General features: G+C 32.5%; 1 protein-coding gene across 1 annotated transcript; it reads left to right on the forward strand.

The window, feature by feature from the left end:
* Positions 1–7,128: 7,128 nt before the first annotated feature.
* On the forward strand, positions 7,129–7,452 carry BDBG_16686 (uncharacterized protein; the record flags this gene model as incomplete). Its single annotated transcript, XM_031724580.1, has 1 exon — positions 7,129–7,452. One exon carries the CDS (start codon positions 7,129–7,131, stop codon positions 7,450–7,452), a length of 324 nt encoding a protein of 107 aa, XP_031577377.1.
* Between the last annotated feature and the right edge of the window lie 15,436 nt (positions 7,453–22,888).

Genomic DNA, 22,888 nt, shown 5'->3' on the forward strand with positions numbered 1-22,888 from the left:
CTCAACTGCAGTTTTTATTGATATAAAAGAAGCATTTGATCATGTTTCAAAGTCAAAGTTAACTCAGACATTGAACATATTAAAACTGCCACTTTCTCTAATAAAATGAGTTAACTGTTTTATATCTAAAAGAATTATACAACTCTTCTTTGATGGAATGAAACAAGACAAGACTGAGATAAAAATAGAAGTATCACAGAGATCTTCAATCTCATTCATTTTATTTGCAATATACACTGCATATCTATTCAAAAATAGAAATATGAGAATAGTGTGATCTTCAAGTTATGTGGATGATATTGATCTAGTCTACAGCTCAAAAACTATCAAAGAGAATTTGAAAGTAATTGAAGAAGCTGCAAAGGAAATCTTTGTTAGAGCAGATATTAATCAAATTCAATTTGATATGAATAAAACTGAGTTAATTCATTTCTTTTCTAGATTCAATGAGAAAGAACTATCTCTAACTCTTTTAAATAGAGAGATTAAACCCAGTGTAAATATCAAATGATTAGGAGTATGATTAAACTCCAAGTTGAATTTTAAATATCACATTCAACAAAGAACTGTCAAGGCAGAAAGACTATTGAATAACATAATCAGACTATCAAATACAGAGAGGGGTCTATTCTTCCAGGCTATGAGACAGTTATATATAGCCTGTATTACATCAGTAGCTGATTATGAAGTTTAAGTTTGATGAAATAATCAAGGGAATTTCACTGAACTCTTTCAAAGTCTGTAAAACAGAGCCTTGAGAAGAATTCTGAGAGCATTCAAATCATCTTCTATTAAAGCAATGAAAATTGAAGCTTCAATTCCTCCTTCTGCTATTAGATTTGAAAAGGCCTGTATGAACTATGCTCTGAGAGTTGTAAAGATGAGCTCAAATCATATAATCAGCGAAAGAGTCTCTTCTTCATTTCCATCAATTAACTCTGGAAATGAACTGAATTGGAATAGATTTCTTGATTGAAATGAAAATAATTCTTTAAAGAAAATGTCTTCTCAACTGTACAGACTATGCTCTCTGATTAAAAATCAATTTTCTTCTTTAAATGTTGAAAAAGTTGATCATGAGAAGTTATCTCTCTGAAGAGAAAAGCTTGAATCTCTTATAGACTTATAAATAAGTGAACTATCAAAAGAGAAAGAATATGAACAGCATTTGAAGAGAATTTCTATAATCAATATAAAAGACTCTATTCTGATTTATTCAGATGGCTCAAAAAATGAGTACTTGAATAGATTAGGCGCAGGCATTGCTTATACTGAAGATAATATTAATTTTATCTCAGATTTCTGAAATCTAGGCTCTGAATGTGAAGTCTTTGATGCTGAACTATTTGCAATAGTGAAAGCTTTCAAACTCATTGAAATAAAATCTCATAAAAGAGGAAATTGTTTGAAAGAGACATGGATATTCTCTGATAGTCAAGCTGCTTTAAAAAGACTTAGAAATAGTCAGATTCATAATGATCAAATGAATCTTGAACTGATCTTAAACTCTGTTTTGAAAGTTCAAAAGAGAAGAACATCAAAGCTGATAATTTGTAAGAATAAGTGCTCGCGGCGATTATTCAGGTGTTTGCAGCTTGGCGTGATATGTACTGTTAACTACTAGAAGTGTTCACAGTAGGAAGATAAATGTAGAGGTCAAGTGTATAATAGCATTCAAGCTGAGTTGTGAATAGTATTCGTGAACTCCAGTCTATATAGTTGTGTGTAGCCAAGGGCCACTAGCCCTATTGGTTACATGAGAGATAGGAATAGAGGTAAAGGATTCGTGAGGAGTGGGATTTCTTACATACTCCTCCCTCTCTAAGGCTTTGTCCGCGAAGCCTTTCACTGAGTGACTTCATAGTCAGCTCAGCACTGCAGTGATACTCACTAAAAACTCTTCATATCTGTAAAAAACCTCAGTGAGGAAAAATCCCTTATTATCATGAAGAAAAAAGAGTCTGTCACTCAGTTCCTTGTTCTGTGAGGTTCTTTGTGATCTACAGATTCTTCTCTAACTATCATGCAGATTCATCTCACATCTTTCATATAGAAGAATTTCAGTTGACTCTCAATCATTTTCATAAGATTCTTGTGTGATCATCACACAGATTCATCTCACAGATGAATCACTCTCTGTGAGATCATTCTTATCAAAGAGAAACATTTGTAAGTTAATCTTTCATTCATTCTCACAAATCATTGCTCTTTGACACTGTAGAATTATGAGGAATTTTCCATTCTTTCATCAACTCTGTAGAATTGTAGAATCAAGATGTCTGCAGTCTGCAATCACTCTTTGTAGTCACATAGAAAGATTCAGATCTGTGATTCACAATTACTCTTATTTACTAGAGTGATCTGACTATTCTGTGAGATCACTCACAGTGTAAGCAAACCTCTCTAGAGTAGTATAAATATCCCAGATCTGTCTATGAAATCTTATCTTCTTTTTTCTTTTTCTGTAACAGCTCTTATCTTTATAAACTGTGAGTATTCTTATTCATCTGTGAAGTGTTTTCACTCAGATGATAGAGAGAGAGTGTTTCTGATAATATTCACATATTGATTTAAGAACTTCTCAAGAATAAAAATTTTTTCAATTTCAACATCTTCATAAACAATGTCTGGCTGCTGCTGAGCTTCTTGTGAGCATCTCTGTGACTCCTTCAGTTGCTTTTTACTGACTGATGGAGCAGGGGTGCTGTCACCTATGACTGTGTCTTCACCTCTCTCAGTTCTGTCACTGCACCTGATCTTCAGGCCAGTGGCTCACTTCATCTCTTTCTCAGGCCAGTCTCTGACTTCAAGCAGTGCAGTTCTTCTCTTTGCTGTAAGTCTTCTCATAAGTAATTTCTTACAGACTCTAGCTGACAGTTCTTATAAAGCTTCTAGTGTTGCCAGTGTCTTCTGCAGCTCTGCAGGCCTATGATCATCTTCTCCCTACTCACACAATCTCTGACCAGACATATATGAATATACCTAGATTCTCTATCAATGATTCTCACACTGCAGTGCATTTCTACAATCTCATTATCAATGAGAGATGAGTCTCTGAATACCCGTAAAATCTGAGTAGTCAAGGCAATGTGAATGTCATGAATTTGTGATGAGAGTTGATCTGAGCAGATGAGCTCTCTCTTCATATTCTCATTATTTTCAGACTGAATACTTCAGCATAACTGAAAGAGTGAACATAGCTTTGTAAGAGATATCTGATCACATGTGCAGGTGGCCAGTCTTCAAGACTCTGTTATAACTGTACATACTCTGATGTTCAGCTTCTCTGAAGTCTGTGCATTTCTGACAGTCTTCATATCAAATGCAACAATTGTCTGTACCACAGACATGATACTCTCTGCTTCTTTGAAGAAGGAAATTGATAGTTGTGAGAGAATTAAGTGTTACAGATATTAATGATATGAGTGTGAGTTTTCTTTGTTTTTTCTTTGTTGATCTCTAAATTGCATTCACAGCCCTGTTTATTTTCTTGTTTTTTAGCTTTAATGAGAACATGTTTTCTTCTTCTCTTGTATACACCGCAGACTGTTCATCCCAGTAGAAACTCATCATCTTGTAGACTAGGGTTTGCAAATGACAGTGTTAATGTCTTTGTCACAATCAGGTTCTTAGTGAAGACTGTGTCATTCTGGCTTATCAGAATTTATGACATGAAAGTCATGTCTCAGCTTCTGCAGATATCTTATCTATCTGAATAATTCTCAAGTGAACTCATTCATCTTATCAGAATACTCTTATCACTGAATCTTGAATCAGAGCTTGCAATCTTGCTTCTCTAAGTTAATAATTTCTTTAATCTGATATTCTCTTTCACTCTCTAATGCTTCACAGACAGAGTGATGAGTCACAGAATTCTCTTCTAAGAATTCCTTATATTTACAGAGTAAAGAGACATGAAAAACATTGTGCATCTGCAACTCAGGTGACAGTTTTAATCTGTAGAACTGTGAGCTAACTTTCTTCATAATCTTGCAAGACTCTGTCTGTAAGAGATTCAGCTTCTTGCTAGATCTCTATATGATGATGTTTTCTAGACTCAGTCAGACTCTATTATCTTTCTTGAAACTCTTCACAATGTGCTTGAAGTCATAGTATCTCTTCTGATACTCTTGAGCCTTTCTCAAGAATTCACAGACTTTCTCCCAGATCTTCTGAATTCTCTCAGCCTGTTCACAGGCATTATCACACTCTATAGTATACTCTCACAGGTTCATCAAGATCATCTGCAGATGAGTCTCAGTGAGCATCTCAAAGAGGGTTTTACCTGTGCTGACATGCTTTGAGTTATTATATATAAACTCTGTGAGTGATAATCAATGCACTCAGTTATTCTGATTGTAATTGACAAAGCACTGCAGATACTGTTTCAATATACTCATCAGGTGTTCTATCTGATCATCTGTCTGTTGATGAAAAGCTGTGCTTAGATCTCATGAGATCTTCAGTATAGTTATCAGATCAGATCAGAACTCTTCTGTGAAGATTAATTCTCTGTCTGAGATAATGTTCACAGATAACTCATGCAACTGAATCACATCACAGACAAAGATATGAGCCAAATTCTTTGACTTCAAGTCCTTGCAGGTGGGTATAAAGTGTGTCATCTTAATGAAGTGATTTACTATCATCAGCACACTGTCAAAGCAGGCATTATATATGTTCTTGCTTTCAGAGAGGCTTACAAGAGCATTCATTTCTAGCTGTTCTCAAGGTTTCTGCAGGATGAGTAGAGGAGTAAGTTCTTCATATGACCTGAACCACACTACCCGCGAACCCTGACAAACAGCATAAGAATTCACTATCTTCTTCACAAGTTCTTGCATCTTCAGTCAGAAGTATTTTCTTGCAAGCAGCTTATGAGTTCTAGTGTCTGTAAAATGACTTACTAGAGAAGAGTTATGATGCCTTTTGATAAGTTCTATGTGTAGAAACTCATTCACAGGCACATAAATCTGACCCTCTCTTTACAAGAGGTCATTTAAGTCTCTTCAATTCTTTGTTTCTGCAGGGTTGGTCCCTGCTGTGAGCAGTTTCTGAATATACTGAGCATATTCATTCTTCAGTTGCAGTTCAGACAATCTGAATAGAAGATCTTATGAAGACTTATGCTCTGTTTCTTCTTGCACCAGATCTTCTGCAGTGCTTCTCAAAGCCTGCAAACTCTTCAGGTTATAGATACTCTCTTCAAGAATTCTCACAGAGATTCTCAGAGTGTTGACTCTCAGTATTGCAGAGAGTAGTTGTGCAGACTTCTTTCCTCTCTCTCTTCTCTTCTCTCATAGAGGATTAAGAGACTCTTCAGTCAATCTCTTTGTAACACTCAGTCTGAGCATTTCATGAAGCTTTTCTACCTTCTCTAGTCTCTCTGTATCTGTCACTCTGGCCTTCTTAACATAGTCTGGCCTGTGAGAGAGTCTGTCTGCTGGGTTCTTAATTCCCTTGATATATTCTATCTTGAACCAGAACTCACTCAGTCTCTGAGCTCAGTGAATCTGCTGCTGCAAGAGTTTCTTGATTGAAGTAAACTATTGTAAGCTGTTATGATCAGTTCTAACAGTAATCACTGTCATGAAACTCTCAAAGTAGTGACATTAGTGATGAAAGAATTTCACTATCATGAGAAGCTTCTGATCATGAATGCTATAGTTGATCTCTGCAGATTGCATCTTCTGTGAGAAAAAGGTCACTGAAACCCAGTTCTCATTTAACTGTAGTTGTGAGACTATTTCTGAAATTACAAAGAAAGAGACATCTGTCTTCAATCTGATTAAGAGTAAGAAATCAAAATGAAACAGCATCACTGCATTAATGAATGCCTGTTTCAATCTTGTAAAGGCTCTGTGAGCTTCTGAGATAAGAAAGTTCTTACAGTTCTTTCTTCTCAATAATCTTTTCATTCTCTGTTCATGGAATGATTTCTTCTTATTTTCATCCTTCAGCATGTCTGTAAGAGTCAAGAAGATTCTCATGAATACAAAGATAAATTATCTATAGAAATTCACAAAGCTCAGAAAGATCTGAATCTCATGAATACTAGTTGACTTCAGTCATGATAGAATAGTCTTAATTCACAAAGGTTTCATCTGAATATCATCCGCGGTGATTACATATTCTAGGAAATTAATTCAGCAGACACTGAAGTTGCACTTCATGAGCTTAACATACAGTTCTGCCTCATCTAAGACCTTCAACATGCTTCACACATGCTCAGTGTGTTCTTTCTTCTTCATGAAGTACATCATCACATCATTCAGATATATTATCATGAAGACATTCAGATATGCACAAAGTATTTTATTGATAAAAGACTGAAATGCTGCAGAGATATTAGTCAGATCAAAAGACATCACTAGATATTCAAACAATTTCAGTGCAGTTCTAAAGACAGTCTTTCATTCATTCTCAGACTGTATTCACAGTCATGTATATGCATTGATTACATTCAGTTGTATGAATATGACAGCTCTCATAAGACAGTTAATCACATTCTCAATCAGAGACAGAGAGTAGCAGCTCTTTATTATCTTGAAGTTCAGGTCACAGTAGTCTACACACAATCTGAGATCTTTATTCTTCTTCTTTATGAACATCACAGGGGCTCCCGCAGAGGCCTGTGAAGATCAGATGAAGTCATTCTTCAGATTCTTCTTCACATAGATCTGCAAGGCCTCTGTCTCATAATGAGAGAGCTTATAGATTGATTCTCAGAAGAGTTTCTGTTCTTCTATCAAATCTATTATCAGATTCTTCTCACAGTGAGAAGAAAGCTCAGCTGTCTTAGCTGAGCTGAATATCTCTATGAGATCTCAGTATTTCTCTGATATCTGAAGCTCAGTTTCCATGACTGTGAGATTCTCAGACACTTATAAAGTCATTATATAGATGAGCTTGTCTTCTCTAATCAACTCTGCAGCATCAACTGCTTCTATCTTCATAAGTGAGTCTGTCAACACTGATTGAAAGTATAAACCTGACTCACAGACAGCTATGTGCAGATTGTGTCTTTGAAGTCATGCAAGTCTCAAATACATGTCATCTGTGATGTCTGTGATAATCACAGTTTCTGCAAATCTTCTCCAGATTTCAGAGAGATCTTGCAATTCAAAGATGACCCTCACAAGTCTCTCAGTTCTCAGGTCTGAGTTCTCACACCCTGCTTATTGTAAGAGCAGGTTCTCAGTCTTCATCTTCCAGCTCATTCACTTCATGAGCTTTAGAGACATCACAGTGATCTGGGATCCTGAGTTCATTAATGCTTCTCATGCTTGCAGGGCAGCAGCACTGCAGTGCAGTCTCTTCTCACAAGCAAGCATTTTCATTGAGAAAGTAACAGATTCAGATGTCAGCTTCAAGGCCCTTAAGAAGGCTGTTACTGACTCTGTCCATGACTCTTCAAATTTCTATTTTGATTTGTTCAGACAGTTTGTGTGAAGATGTTCTGATTTAGAACAGATGAAGCAGAGTTTCTTTTTCTTGATCTCTCTGTTGTGTACTCTGTTTACAGAAGCTTGTGAAGCTCTCTCTTTCTGCTCAGCAGTCAGATGTGAATCTCTCTGTGTCTTGTCATCTTTTTCTGACAAACCTGTTCTCTGTTGTTCTGGCTCTTGCAGAGCTGGTCAATGATTCACTCTCTGTGAGTCTGTGACTCTCACAGTGATCTGCAAGTGATGGATGAGAGTCATCAGTTTCTCCAGAGTCAAGAGCTTAGAGTCTTGCTCAATGAGCTTGTTCTGCATGTCTTTATCCAGTCTCTTCATAAACATCATTATTCAGGTCTTGTTCCAGGGCCCTGTTTCCACAGGTTTCAATTCACATCACAATTCCATGAAGCACTGTGAGTAGTCTTTATCAGATTTCTCACCTCTTTTCCTAATGTTGATGATCACAGTTCAGGTGTTCTCTGTTCAGCTTGCAGAGTCTCTCAACTTGTTCTCTAGATAGGTCTTGAGAACAGACTATCAAGATCTCTCATGATCATTCTCTAGATGATTCAGCCAGTCCTTGACTTCAGTGTAATAGAGGCCTGTCATTACATAGGTGACAGCTTCTTCATCTTTCATGTCACACAGCCAGGCTTGCAAGTCAATTTCAAATGCAAACTTGCAAAAGCTTTTATAGATTGTGATTTGATAGATGGCCTTAAGTGGTCACAGCTTGAGAAAGTTTCTTTTCAGTTCATGAGTGTCTCTGAAGATCATGTCTAGAGACTCAGTTTGAGAGTGTTTGCAGGCAGTAAGCATTTCTTGTAGAAAAATAGCTTAATCTCACAGGAGATGCTCAAGAATGTTCTTCACTGAGATTGGTTCATTCATGAGTTCAGAGGGTTCCTCTGTCACAGATGCAGAGAATGGTGTCCTGCAAGTGATTGGTAAGTTCTCTGGAACTTCTTTCATGGAGGTTATCCATGATTCGAGTGACTGCTTCTGGGTGCCTGCAGTAGGGTTTGCAGGGGTTGAAGCATACAAGTTTCTAGTTCTTTCAGTCATAACAGGCGGTTGCTGACTGACTGAGCTTGAAATGTAAGAATAAGTGCTCACGGTGATTATTCAGGTGTTTGCAGCTTGATGTGATATGTACTGTTAACTACTAGAAGTGTTCACAGTAGAAAGATAAATGTAGGGATCAAGTGTATAATAGTATTTAAGCTGAGTTGCAAATAGTATTCGCGAACTCCAGTCTATATAGTTGTGTGTAGCCAAGGGCCGCTAGCCCTATTGGTTACATGAGAGATAGGAATAGGGGTAAAGAATCCGCGAGGAGCGGGATTTCTTACATAATTCATCTGCACTGGGTTCCTGCTCATATGAATATTCATGACAATGAATTGGCTGATTCAGCTGCAAAAAAGGGTGCAGAATTAAGCAGATCTATTCAAAAAATTGTGTCCTGGTCTTTTATAAAGAGAAAAATAAAAGAATCTTGTTTAGACAAGTGGAATGAAAGCTGGCAGAAACAAAAGAAGAGTATACATCATTCAAGATTTGAAACAAAACCCAAGTGAAAATCTTGTTCAATTAAATGTAAAAAGAAAATATTCTCATCTATAATACAGCTGAAACTAGGACATGGCTATTTCAAATCTTATATACAAAGATTTGATGATAGATTTGACTCAATAGAATGCTCATTCTGCAATACAAATGAGAATTCTGAGCATATTATAATGCACTGTGCATTATACAATAGTCTCAGAGCCAGATTGAAAGAGAAGTATGATCTAAATCAATTAAATATGAGATTCTTATTCTCAACTAAGACAGGAATTAAATACTTAATAGACTTTCTATCAGAAACTCAAGCAGCTACAAGAAAATGACTAAATTCAGAATTATCTGAATATGAAGAGGAGGAAATCAATCAGATTTAGTCTGTTAAAACAGCTATACACTCTCTTTTAATAATTTGTTTTGTTATAGTCTCTCTTTACTTTATCTTTTTCTTTATCTTTTCCTTTCATTTTCTTTCTATTTATCTATTTAATGTGTCTATCTTTGAGACTGTGTTCTTTTTCTCTTTTCTTTTGTCATGATATTGTCAAATGGTTTCAAAGTATCAAAAGATGTTAAAACACTGCAATTTGTAAACAGTTTTTGTATTCTGAGCTGGAATTTTCTGATTTTGCATATCTGAAATTGATGAATGTATAATAGTTAACTTTACAGACATAGAAAAAACCCTGAGAACTAAAGTTCTCAGGTAGATGTCATAGTCTCTGACTGCATACATCTATAATTGAAGAATAATAATAATAATAATTGTTCTTTAACACTGTAGAATTGTGAGAAATTTTTCATTCTTTCACTAACTCTGTAGAATTATAGAATCAAGATATTCACAGTCTTCAATCACTCTTTATAGTCATATAGAAAGATTCAGATCTGTGATTCATAATCACTCTTATTTACTAGAGTGATCTGACTGTTCTGCAGAATTACTCACAGTGTAAGTAAATCTCTCTAGAGTAGTATAAATATCTCAGATCTGTTTACAGAATCTCATCTTCTTTTTTCTTTTTCTGTAACAGCTCTCTTCTTTATAAACTGTGAGTATTCTCATTCATTCATGAAGTGTTTTTATTCAGATGACAGAGAGAGAGTGTTTCTAACAATGTCTGTATATTGATTTAAGAACTTCTCAAGAATAAAAATTTTTCAATTTTAATATCTTTACAAACAATGTCTGATCATCACTGAGCTTCTTATAAGTGTTCTTATAACTTCTCTGATCACTTTTTATCAGCTGATGAAGCAGAGATATCATCACTTATAATAGTGTCTTCATTCTCTCTCACTCTGTCACTACATCTGATCTTCAGGCCAGCAGTCAATCTCATGCCTCTTTCAGGCCAGTCTCTGGCTTTAAGCAGTGCAGTTTCTCTCTTTGCTGTAAGTCTTCTCACAAGTAATTTCTTACAGATTCTAGCTGATAGTTCTTATAAAGCTCTCAGTGTTGTCAGTGTCTCCTGCGGCTCTGCAGGCCTATGATCATCTTCCCTCTGCCTGCACAATCTCTGACTAGATATATATGAATATGTCTAGATTCTCTATCAATGATTCTCACACTGCAGTGCATTTCCACAATCTCATTGTTAATAAGAGATAAGTCTCTGAGTATCTGTAAAATCTAGATAATCAAGACAATGCAAATATCATGAATTTATGATGAGAGTTGATCTGAACAGATAAGTTCTCTCTCTGTATCTCAATTGTTTTCAGACTGAATACTTCAGTATAACTGAGAAAGTGAACACAGCTTCATGAGAGATATCTAATCACATGTGCAGACAGTCAGTTCTTAAGATTCTGCTACAACTGTGTATACTCTGATATCTGACTTCTCTGAAGTCTGTGCATTTCTAACAGTCTTTACATCAAATGCAATAATTATCTGTACTGCAGATATAATACTCTCTGCTTCTTTAAAGAGAAAAATTAGTAGTTGTGAAGAAATTAAGTATCATAAGTATTAAGAATATGAGTTTGAGTTTTCTTTGTTTTTTCTTTGTTAATCTCTATATTATGTTCACAGTCTTGTTTTTATTTCTTATTTTTTAACTTTAATAACAGTATGATTTCTTCTTTTCTTACATACACTGCAGACTGTTCATCTCAGTAGAAACTTATTATCTTATAAACTAGAGCTTATAAATGACAGTGTTAATGTCTTTGTTATAATCAGATTCTTAGTGAAGACTGTATTATTCTGACTTATTAGAATTCATAGTATGAAAGTCATGTCTCAGCTTCTGCAGATATCTTATCTATTCAGATGATTATCAAGTGAACTCATTCATCTTATCAGAATACTCTTATCACTGAATCTTGCATCAGAGCTCATAATCTCACTTCTCTAAGTCAATAATCTCTTTAATCTGATATTCTCTTTCACTCTCTAGTGCTTTGTAGATAGAGTGATAAGTCATAGAATTCTCTTCTGAGAATTCCTTATATTTATAAAGTAAAGAGACATGAAAAACATTGTATATTTGTAACTCAGATAATAGTTTCAATCTATAGAACTGTAAACTAACTTTCTTCATAATCTTACAAGACTCTATCTGTAAGAGATTCAGCTTCTTACTAGATCTCTACATAATGATGTTTTCTAAACTCAGTCAGACTTTATTATCTTTCTTGAAACTCTTTATAATATACTTGAAGTCATAGTATCTCTTCTAATACTCTTAAGTCTTTCTCAGAAATTCACAGACTTTCTCTCAGATCTTCTGAATTCTCTCAGTCTGTTCACAGACATCATCACACTCTATAGTGTACTCTTATGAGTTTATTAAGATTATTCATGAATAAGTCTCAGTGAGTATCTCAAAGAGAGTTTTATCTATACTGACATACTTTGAGTTATTATATATAAACTTTATAAGTAATAATCAATGCACTCAGTCATTCTGATTATAATTAACAAAGTACTGTAGATACTGTTTTAATATACTTATTAGATGTTCTATCTGATCATCTGTCTGTTAATGAAAAGTCATGCTTAAATCTTACAAGATCTTCAGTATAGTTATCAGATCAGATTAGAACTCTTCTATAAAGATTAATTCTCTATCTGAGACAATGTTTATAGACAATTCATACAATCAGATCACATTGTGAATAAAGATATAAGTCAAATTCTTTGACTTCAAGTTCTTGTAAGTGAGTATAAAGTATGTTATCTTGATGAAGTAATTCACTATCATCAGCACACTGTCAAAATAGGCATTATATATGTTCTTGCTTTCAGAGAGGCTTATAAGAATATTCATTTCTAGCTATTCTCAAGGTTTCTGTAGAATGAGTAGAGAAGTAAGTTCTTTATATAATCTGAACTACACTATCTACAAATTCTAATAAATAGTATAAGAATTCACTATCTTCTTCATAAGTTCTTGTATCTTCAGTCAGAAGTATTTTCTTATAAGTAACTCATAAGTTCTAATGTCTGTAAAATGACTCACTAGAGAAGAGTCATAATATCTTTTAATAAGTTCTATATGTAGAAACTTATTTATAGATATATAAATTCAGCTCTCTCTTTATAAGAGATTATTTAAGTCTCTTCAATTCTTTATCTCTGCAGAATTGATCTCTGCTGTGAGCAGTTTCTGAATATACTAAGTATATTCATTCTTCAGTTGCAGTTCATATAATCTGAATAGAAGATTTTATAAAGACTTATACTCTGTTTTCTCTTACATCAGGTCTTCTGCAGTGCTTCTTAAAGTCTGTAAACTCTTCAGATTATAGATACTCTCTTCAAGAATTCTCATAGAGATTCTCAGAGTGTTGACTCTCAGTGTTATAAGAAGTAGTTGTACAGACTTCTCTTCTCTCTCTTCTCTCTTCTCTTACAGAGTATTGAGAGACTCTTCAGTTAATCTCTTCATAACACTCAGTCTGAGTATTCTGTGAAGCTTTTCTGTCTTCTCTAGTCTCTCTATATCTGTCATTCTGATCTTCTTAACATAGTCTGGTCTGTGAGAGAGTCTGTCTGCTGAGTTCTTAGTTCTCTTGATATATTCTATCTTGAATCAGAACTCACTCAGTCTCTGAGCTCAGTGAATCTGCTGCTGTGAGAGTTTCTTGATTGAAGTAAACTATTATAAGCTATTATAATCAGTTCTAACAGTAATCACTGTCACAAGGCTCTCAAAGTAGTGATATCAGTGATGAAAGAATTTCACTGTTGTGAGAAGCTTCTGATTATAAATATTATAGTTAATCTTCATAGATTGCATCTTCTGTAAGAAAAAGACTACTGAAACTCAGTTCTCATTTAACTGTAGTTGTAAGACTATTTCTGAAATTATAAAGAAGAAGACATCTGTCTTCAATCTGATTAAGAGTAAGAGATTAAAGTGAAACAGTATCACTGTATTTATAAATATCTATTTCAATCTTGTAAAGACTCTGTAAGCTTCTGAGATAAGAAAGTTCTTACAGTTCTTTCTTCTCAACAATCTTTTAATTCTTCATTTATAGAATGACTTCTTCTTATTTTCATTCTTCAGCATGTCTGTAAGAGTCAAGAAGATTCTTATGAATACAAAGATAAATCATCTATAGAAATTCACAAAGCTCAGAAAGATCTGAATCTCATGAATACTAGTTAACTCTGATTATGATAGAATAGTCTCAATCTGTGAAGATTTCATCTGAATACTATCTGCAGTGATTACATATTCTAGGAAATTAATCTAACAGACACTGAAGTTGCACTTTATAAGCTTAATATACAGTTCTGTCTCATCTAAGACCTTTAACACACTTCATACATACTCAGTGTATTCTTCCTTCTTTGCAGAGTACATCATCACATTATTCAGATATATTATCATGAAGATATTCAGATATGTGTGAAGTGTTTTATTAATGAAAGACTGAAATACTGCAGAGACATTAGTCAGATTAAAAGACATCACTAGATATTTAAATAATCTCAGTGCAGTTCTAAAGACAGTCTTTCATTCATTCTCAGACTGTATTCACAGTCATGTATATATATTGATTACATTTAATTATGTGAATATGACAGCTTCTATGAGATGATTAATCACATTCTTAATTAGAGATAGAAAGTAGTGACTCTTTATAGTCTTAGAGTTCAGATTACAGTAGTCTATACATAATCTGAGATCTTTATTCTTCTTCTTTATGAATATCACAGAGACTCTCACAGAGGCCTGTGAAGATCAGATAAAGTCATTCTTCAGATTCTTCTTTACATAGGCCTGTAAGACCTCTGTCTCATAATAAGAGAGCTTATAGATTGATTCTCAGAAGGATTTCTGCTCTTCTATCAAATCTATTATCAGATTCTTCTCATAGTGAGAAGAAAGCTCAGCTGTCTTTACTGAACTGAATATCTCTGTGAGATCTCAGTATTTCTCTGATATCTGAAGCTCAGTTTTCATGACTGTGAGATTCTCAGATACTTATAAAGTTATTATATAGATAAGCTTGTCTTCTCTAATTAACTCTATAGCATCAACTGATTCTATCTTTATAAGTGAGTCTATCAACACTGATTGAAAGTATAAACCTGACTTACAGACAGCTATGTGTGAATTATGTCTTTAAAGTCATACAAGTCTCAAGTACATGTCATCTGTGATGTTTACAATAATCACAGTTTCTGTAAATCTTCTTCAGATTTTAGAGAGATCTTACAATTCAAAGATGATTCTTACAAGTCTCTCAGTTCTCAGGTCTGAGTTCTTATACTCTGCTTATTACAAGAGCAGATTCTTAGTTTTCATTATTCAGCTCATTCACTCTGTGAGTTTTAGAAACACTACAGTGACCTGAGATTCTGAGTTTATCAATACTTCTCATGCTTATGAGATAGCAGCACTGTGATACAGTCTCTCTTTATAAGCAAGTATTTTCATTGAGAAAGTAACAGATTCAGATGTCAGTTTCAAGACTCTTAAGAAGACTGTTGCTGACTCTGTCTGTAACTTCTCAAATTTCTATTTTGATTTGTTCAGACAGTTTGCATGAAGATGTTCTGATTTAGAATAGATGAAGCAGAGTCTCTTTTTCTTAATCTCTCTGTTATATACTCTGTTTACAGAAGCTTATGAAGCTCTCTCTCTCTGCTCAGTAGTCAGATACAAATCTCTCTATGTTTTATCATCTTTTTCTAACAAATCTATTCTCTGTTATTCTGATTCTCACAGAGCTGATCAGTGATTCACTCTCTACAGATCTGTAACTCTCACAGTAATCTGTAAGTGATGAATGAGAGTCATCAGTTTCTTCAGAGTCAAGAACTTAGAGTCTTACTCAATGAGTTTGTTCTGCATATCTTTATTCAGTCTCTTTATGAATATCATTATTCAGGTCTTATTTCAGAGCCCTGTCTTCACAGATCTTAATTCATATCACAATTCTATGAAGTGCTGTGAGTAGTCTTCATCAGATTTCTCATCTCTTTTTCTAATATTGATGATTACAGCTCAGATATTCTCTGTTCAGCTCACAGAGTCTCTTAACTTATTCTCTAGATAGATCTTGAGAACAGATTAGTAGAATCTCTTATAATCATTCTCTAGATAGTTCAGTCAGTTCTTGACTTCAGTATAATAGAGATCTGTCATTATATAGATGACAGCTTCTTCATCTTTCATATCACATAGCTGAGCTTGTGAGTCAATTTCAAATACAAACTCATAAAAGCTTTTATAGATTGTGATTCAATAAGTGATCTTAAGTGATTACAGCTTAAGAAAGTTTCTTTTCAGTTTGCAGATGTCTCTGAAGATCATGTCTAGAGACTCAGTTTAAAAATGTTTACAGATAGTAAGCATTTCTTGTAGAAAAATAGCTTGATCTTATAAGAGATGCTCAAGAATGTTCTTCACTGAGATTGATTTATTTATAAGTTTGAAGAATTTCTCTGTCACAGATGCAGAGAATGATGTTCTATGAGTAATTAATAAGTTCTCTGAGACTTCTTTTATAACAGCTATTCATGGTTCAGATGACTGCTTCTGAGTGTCTGTAGTAGAGTTTGCAGAGATTGAAGCATGTAAGTTTCTAGTTCTTTCAGTTATAATGAGCAGTTGCTGACTGATAGAGCTTGAAATGTAAGAATAAGTGCTCATAGACAATTATTCAGGTATTTGCAGCTTGACATGATATATACTGTTAACTACTAGAAGTATTTGCAGTAGAAAGATAAAATATAGAAATTAAATATATGATAGTATTCAAGCTGAGTTATGAATAGTATTCGTGAACTCCAGTCTATATAGTTGTGTGTAGCCAAGGGCCGCTAACCCTATTGGTTACGCGAGAGATAGGAATAGAGGTAAAGAATCCGCGAGGAGCGGGATTTCTTACAATTTATTCTTATCTTCAAATTGTATTTAAATAAAAAGTTGATTTTATACTGCTTCAGGAGCCGAATTTTGATACTGAGCAAAAATATGTCATTTCTCATTTAAGCTACTACTGCTTTATATCTCAAAAGTCTGAGATAAAGTCAAGAGTAGTGATCTATGGAAGAAAGAGATCAAGATATTAATTTAATCTAAGATTTGATATCATGTCTGACTCTGATATTCTGATGAGTGATATTATAGATAAAGAAAATGAGTTTAATACTATACAGCTTATAAATATCTATAATGAAAAGTTATTGAAGAAAAATAATAACATCTGAATAATTAATAGAGGATTTTTAAACATAACTTTATCAAGAAACTCTATAATTACAGAAGATTTCAATGCACATCATCTCTGATGAAATTCAGAATGCAAAAGAGCAGTAAGAGCTAATAATCTGATTGAATGAATCTTTAAGCATTCAATAGATTTAGTTAACAAGTCTGATCAACAAACATTCTTTAGAAAAGATATGAAACAGAAATCTATTATAGATCTAATCTTCATGTTACAAAATCTAATGAAAAAAAGACTTGTAAACTGATTTATTGATTCAAATGAGACATCAGAATCAGGTTATGAGATTATTCAATTTGATATTGAACTGAGTGAGAAATAAATGAGTGAAAATCCTCTTCTCTCTAATCAGTTTAACTTTGAAAAGGCTGACTGAAAGGCAGTTGAAGAAAGCATAAAACTGTTAAACTCTGAAAGACAGAGTGAGCTATATTGAAATCCTGGTCAAGATATCTCAAATGAAATGCTTGAGAATAGAGTGAAGCTCATTACATCTATTATTCTAGTAAGTGTTAAAGACAATATTTCAAAGAGAAAGTCTTCTGAGTATTTAAAATCTTGATGAAATGAGAATATTACATCTAAAAGAAAACAATTGACTACTGCTAGAAGAGATTGAAAGAATGATATAATTTCTGATAAAGAGTTCAAAGCTGTCAGAAATGAATATTTTTCAGATATTAAAAGAGCTAAAACAGACTGCTGAAATAAGTTTCTTGAAAAAGCATAAGAAAAGAAAGTTTTTAAAGCTTTTAACTATACTAAAAGAAGAAGTGTAGCAAAACTTTCAATCTTAGAATTGAGTTTCAGAATGAATCATATACAGTAAACTCTTTTGAGAAAAAATGTCAAGCTTTTATAAGAACTCTCTTTCAAAACTCATTAGATTCAGATTCAGAGAAAGAGAATATGTCACTTCTCAACTATATTGATGAAAATGACTGAGAATGATCTGATCTTACTTAAGATGAATTAGAGTCAGCTATCTTCTCAAGTTCAGTTAAAACTGCTGCAGGACCTGATTCAATTAATCACTTAATTATTCAAAATACATACTTCTACTTAAAGAATGAATATTTTGAGCTCTTTTTCAATCTCTTGAAAAATGAATATCATTCTGAATGCTGAAGAGAAGTCACTGAAGTGATTCTTATAATATCTAATAGAAAAACTTTAATTCTTAAATTATATAGAGTAATATCTCTATTGAACTGTCTAGAAAAGATTTTAGAAAAGAAAATAGCTACTTAACTATCTTTTATAAGCTCTATCAGTAATTCTCTGTTATTCAGTGAATAAATGAAAGATAGAAAACAGTGTTCTGCAATTGACACTGTTCTCTCAGTTATTCATAATATTCAGATAGCAAAGCATGAAGATCTGGTCTCAACTGCAGTTTTTATTGATATAAAAGAAGCATTTGATTATGTTTCAAAGTCAAAGTTAATTCAGACTTTGAAGATGTTAAAACTGTCACTTTATCTAATAAAATGAGTTAACTATTTTATATCTAAAAGAATTATACAACTTTTCTTTGATGAAATGAAATAAGATAAGACTGAGATAAAAATAGAAGTACTATAAGAATCTTCAATCTCACTCATTTTATTTTCAATATACACTGCATATCTATTCAAAAATAGAAATATGAGAATAGTGCAATTTCTGAGTTATGTAGATAATATTGATCTAGTCTACAGCTCAAAAACTATCAAAGAGAATTTGAAAGTGATTGAAGAAGCTGTAAAGAAAATCTTTGTTAGAGTAGATATCAATCAAATTCAATTTAATATGAATAAAACTAAGTTAATTCATTTCTTTTCTAGATTCAATGAGAAAGAACTATCTCTAACTCTTTTAAATAGAGAGATTAAACTCAGTGTTAATGTTAAATAATTAGAAGTATGATTAAACTTCAAGTTGAATTTTAAATATCATATTCAACAAAGAACTGTCAAGATAGAAAGACTATTGAATAACATAATCAGACTATTAAATACAGAGAGAGGTCTATTCTTTCAGGCTATGAGATAGTTATATATAGTCTGTATTATATCAGTAGCTGATTATAGAGTTCAAGTTTGATAAAATAATTAAGAGAATTTCACTGAACTCTTTCAAAGTCTGTAAAACAGAGTCTTGAGAAGAATTCTGAAAGTATTCAAATCATCTTCTATTAAAGCAATGAAAATTGAAGCTTCAATTCCTTCTTCTGCTATTAGATTTGAAAAGACCTGTATGAACTATGCTCTGAGAGTTATAAAGATGAGCTCAAATTATATAATCAGAAAAAGAGTCTCTTCTTCATTTTCATCAATTAACTCTGGAAATGAACTGAATTAAAATAGATTTCTTAATTGAAATGAAAATAATTCTTCAAAGAAAATGTCTTCTCAACTGTATAGACTATATTCTCTGATTAAAAATTAATTTTCTTCTTTAAATATTGAAAAAGTTGATCATGAGAAGTTATCTCTCTGAAGAGAAAAGCTTGAATCTCTTATAGACTTGTAAATAAGAGAACTATTTAAAGAGAAAGAATATGAACAGTATTTGAAGAGAATTTCTACAATCAATATAAAAGACTCTATTCTGATTTATTCAGATGACTCAAAAAATGAGAATTTGAATAGATTAGACACAGACATTGCTTATACTGAAGATAATATTAATTTTATCTCAGATTTCTGAAATTTAGACTGTGAATCTGAAGTCTTTGATGCTGAACTATTTATAATAGTAAAAGCTTTCAAACTCATTGAAATAAAATCTCATAAAAGAGAAAATAGTTTGAAAGAGACATGAATATTCTCTGATAATCAAGCTGCTTTAAAAAGACTTAGAAATAGTCAGATTTATAATGATCAAATGAATCTTGAACTGATCTTAAACTCTGTTTTGAAAATTCAAAAGAGAAGAATATCAAAGCTGATAATTCATCTACACTGAGTTTCTGCTCATATGAATATTCATAACAATGAATTGGCTGATTCAGCTGTAAAAGAGAATGCAGAATTAAGCAGATCTATTCAAAAAATTATATTCTGGTCTTTTATAAAGAGAAAAATAAAAGAATCTTGTTTAGATAAGTGAAATGAAAGCTGGCAGAAACAAAAGAAGAGTATACATTATTCAAGATTTAAAATAAAACCCAAGTGAAAATCTTGTTCAATTAAATGTAAAAAGAAAATATTCTCATCTATAATACAGCTGAAACTAGAACATGGCTATTTCAAATCTTATATACAAAGATTTGATAATAGATTTGACTCAATAGAATGCTCATTCTGCAATACAAATGAGAATTCTGAGTATATTGTAATGCACTGTACATTATACAATAGTCTCAGAGCCAGATTGAAAGAGAAGTATGATTTAAATCAATTAAATATGAGATTCTTATTCTCAACTGAGACAGGAATTAAATACTTAATAGACTTTCTATCAGAAACTCAAGCAGCTACAAGAAACTGACTAAATTCAGAAATATCTGAATATGAAGAGGAGGAAATCAATCAGATATAGTCTGTTAAAACAGCTATATACTATCTTTTAATAATTTGTTTTATTACAGTCTCTCTTTACTTTATCTTTTTCTTTCAATTCCTTTCTATCTATCTATTTAATGTGTCTCTCTTTAAGACTGTGTTCTCTTTTCCTTTGTCATGATATTGTCAAATGATTTCAAAGTATCAGAAGATGTTAAAACACTGCAATTTGTAAACAGTTTTTGTATTCTGAGCTGGAATTTTCTGATTTTACATATCTGAAATTGATGAATGTATAATAGTTAACTTTACAGATATAGGAAAAACTCTGAGAACTAAAAGTTCTCAGATAGATGTCATAGTCTCTGACTGCATACATCTATAATTGAAGAATAATAACAATAATAATAATAGCTGCTGCAGCTATCACATTATATACTTCTAACATTACTATATCTGAAAAAATAATATCTTCAAATTCTTCAACTTCTACAAATTCTTCTTCTAATCTGTCATTACATACTTCAACAAATTATACTTTCAACCTGTCAATACACATAAAATCTTCTCAAAAATCTAAGATCTCTATAGCTACTCAGTCTACATAGTATAAGAGATTAGAACATTCATTGAAAATCACCATTCAAAAGCTTATAAATAATGCAACTGGCATTCAAATCATCAATCTAGAAGACACTGTGAATGAGCTTATCACTGAGCTTTACAAACTCTGTCATCTATCTAATATAAAAAATCAAATATCTAGATATCTTCACATTAGATCTCAAATATCATTTAAATGCCTACACACTGATATCACACATGACTCTACACAGTGCTATAATGATGAGTGTAATCTCATACATTTCATGTGTGATTATCTCTGTTTTCATATAGCTATAACAGCTATCTGAAAATCAGAAATCTGAAAAGCTCTTAGACAAGTTATCAATTGAATTAAATATCAATTTAACTGTACTACGAAGATTATTTATATTGACAATGATACTACAGTCAAGAAAGCAGATGACTTTATAAATTAAGTGAATAATGAAGACCTAGAGATGAAGTATTCTACAGAGTATATTTATAAGTAAAATGATGCAGCAGAGTAAGTAGAAGTAATATTAATAATAAAGATAAGAACTCTACAGATAGAATCTCTTCTGTTATAATCACTTGTCTCTGAGATTTCACTTACTGCTATCTATCTTGCAAATTGAATCTTTACTAAAATTCTAGATTAAAAGTCATCTCTACAAGTATTGAAAGAATTTCTACAAATCAAATGTCAGTTCTACACTTATCTTCAAATCTATGAATGTTGCATCTATGCAAAGATACTGAATGAAGTTCTCAATAGAAACTACTCTCAGAAGCTGCCCCGGTGGCCGAATGATTAATGCGGCCACCCGGTAGCGCCTTGGCGTGGGAAACCAAGGCGTGTGGGTTCGAAACCCGCAGGGGATACATTAAATCCAGAACCCAAGCACCTCAGGTTTCTAATAAATACAGAGGTGTACAAATCGCTTCAATAAATCGCTCTATGTTCCTGGGCTGGGAAGTTATTATCGCATGTATCTAATTGTCACTTCTTTGTATTTCCTATGTTCTTGTTATCTTGATGTGATCTCAACACCTGTATTTCCTTCTATATAACCAACACTTGACCTGTATTTAACATCACGCAAGGACTCAGCATAAGCTCCGCTTGCATATGAGTATAATGAAAGAATAATAATAATAATAATAATAACTCTCAGAAGCTAGATCTCTGAGTATATATTAAATATCTTATTATTATTATTATTATTATTATTCTTCAATTATAGATGTATGCAGTCAGAGACTATGACATCTACCTGAGAATCTTTAGTTCTCAGAGTTTTTCCTATATCTATAGAGTCAACTATTATACATTTATCAATTTCAAATATGCAAAATCAGAAAATTTCAGCTCAGAATACAAAAACTGTTTACAAATTGCAGTATTTCAACATCTTCTGATACTTTGAAATCATTTGAAAATATTATGACAAAAGAAAAGAGAACATAGTCTTAAAGATAGACATATTAAATAGATAGAGAAAAGAATAGAAGAAAAACAAGTACAGTAAAGAGAGACTATAACAAAATAAAATTATTAAAAGATAATATATAGCTGTTTTAATAGACTATATCTAATCAATTTCTATCTCTTCATATTCAGATACTTCTGAATTCAGCCATTTTCTTATAGCTGCTCTAGTTTCTGATAGAAAGTCTATTAAGTATTTAGTTTCTGTCTCAGTTGAGAATAAGAACCTCATATTTAATTGATTTAAATCATACTTCTTCTTTAATCTGACTCTGAGATTATTATATAATGCACAATGCATTATAATATGCTCAGGATTTTCATTCACATTGCAGAATAAGCACTCTGTTGAATCAAATCTATCATTAAATCTTTGTATATAGAATTTGAAATAATCATGTTCTAGTTTCAGCTGAATTATAGATGAGAATATTTTCTTTTTACATTTAATTAAACAAGATTTTCACTTTGATTTTATCTCAAATCTTGAATAATGTATGCTCTTCTTTTATTTCTGCTAGCTTTCATTTCACTTATTTAAACAAGATTCTTTTATCTTTCTCTTTATGAAAGATCAGAACACTGTTTTTTGAATAGATCTGCTTAATTCT

The sequence above is a fragment of the Blastomyces gilchristii genome (assembly GCF_000003855.2).
Source record: "Blastomyces gilchristii SLH14081 genomic scaffold supercont1.4, whole genome shotgun sequence".
Lineage (NCBI taxonomy): Eukaryota > Fungi > Ascomycota > Eurotiomycetes > Onygenales > Ajellomycetaceae > Blastomyces > Blastomyces gilchristii.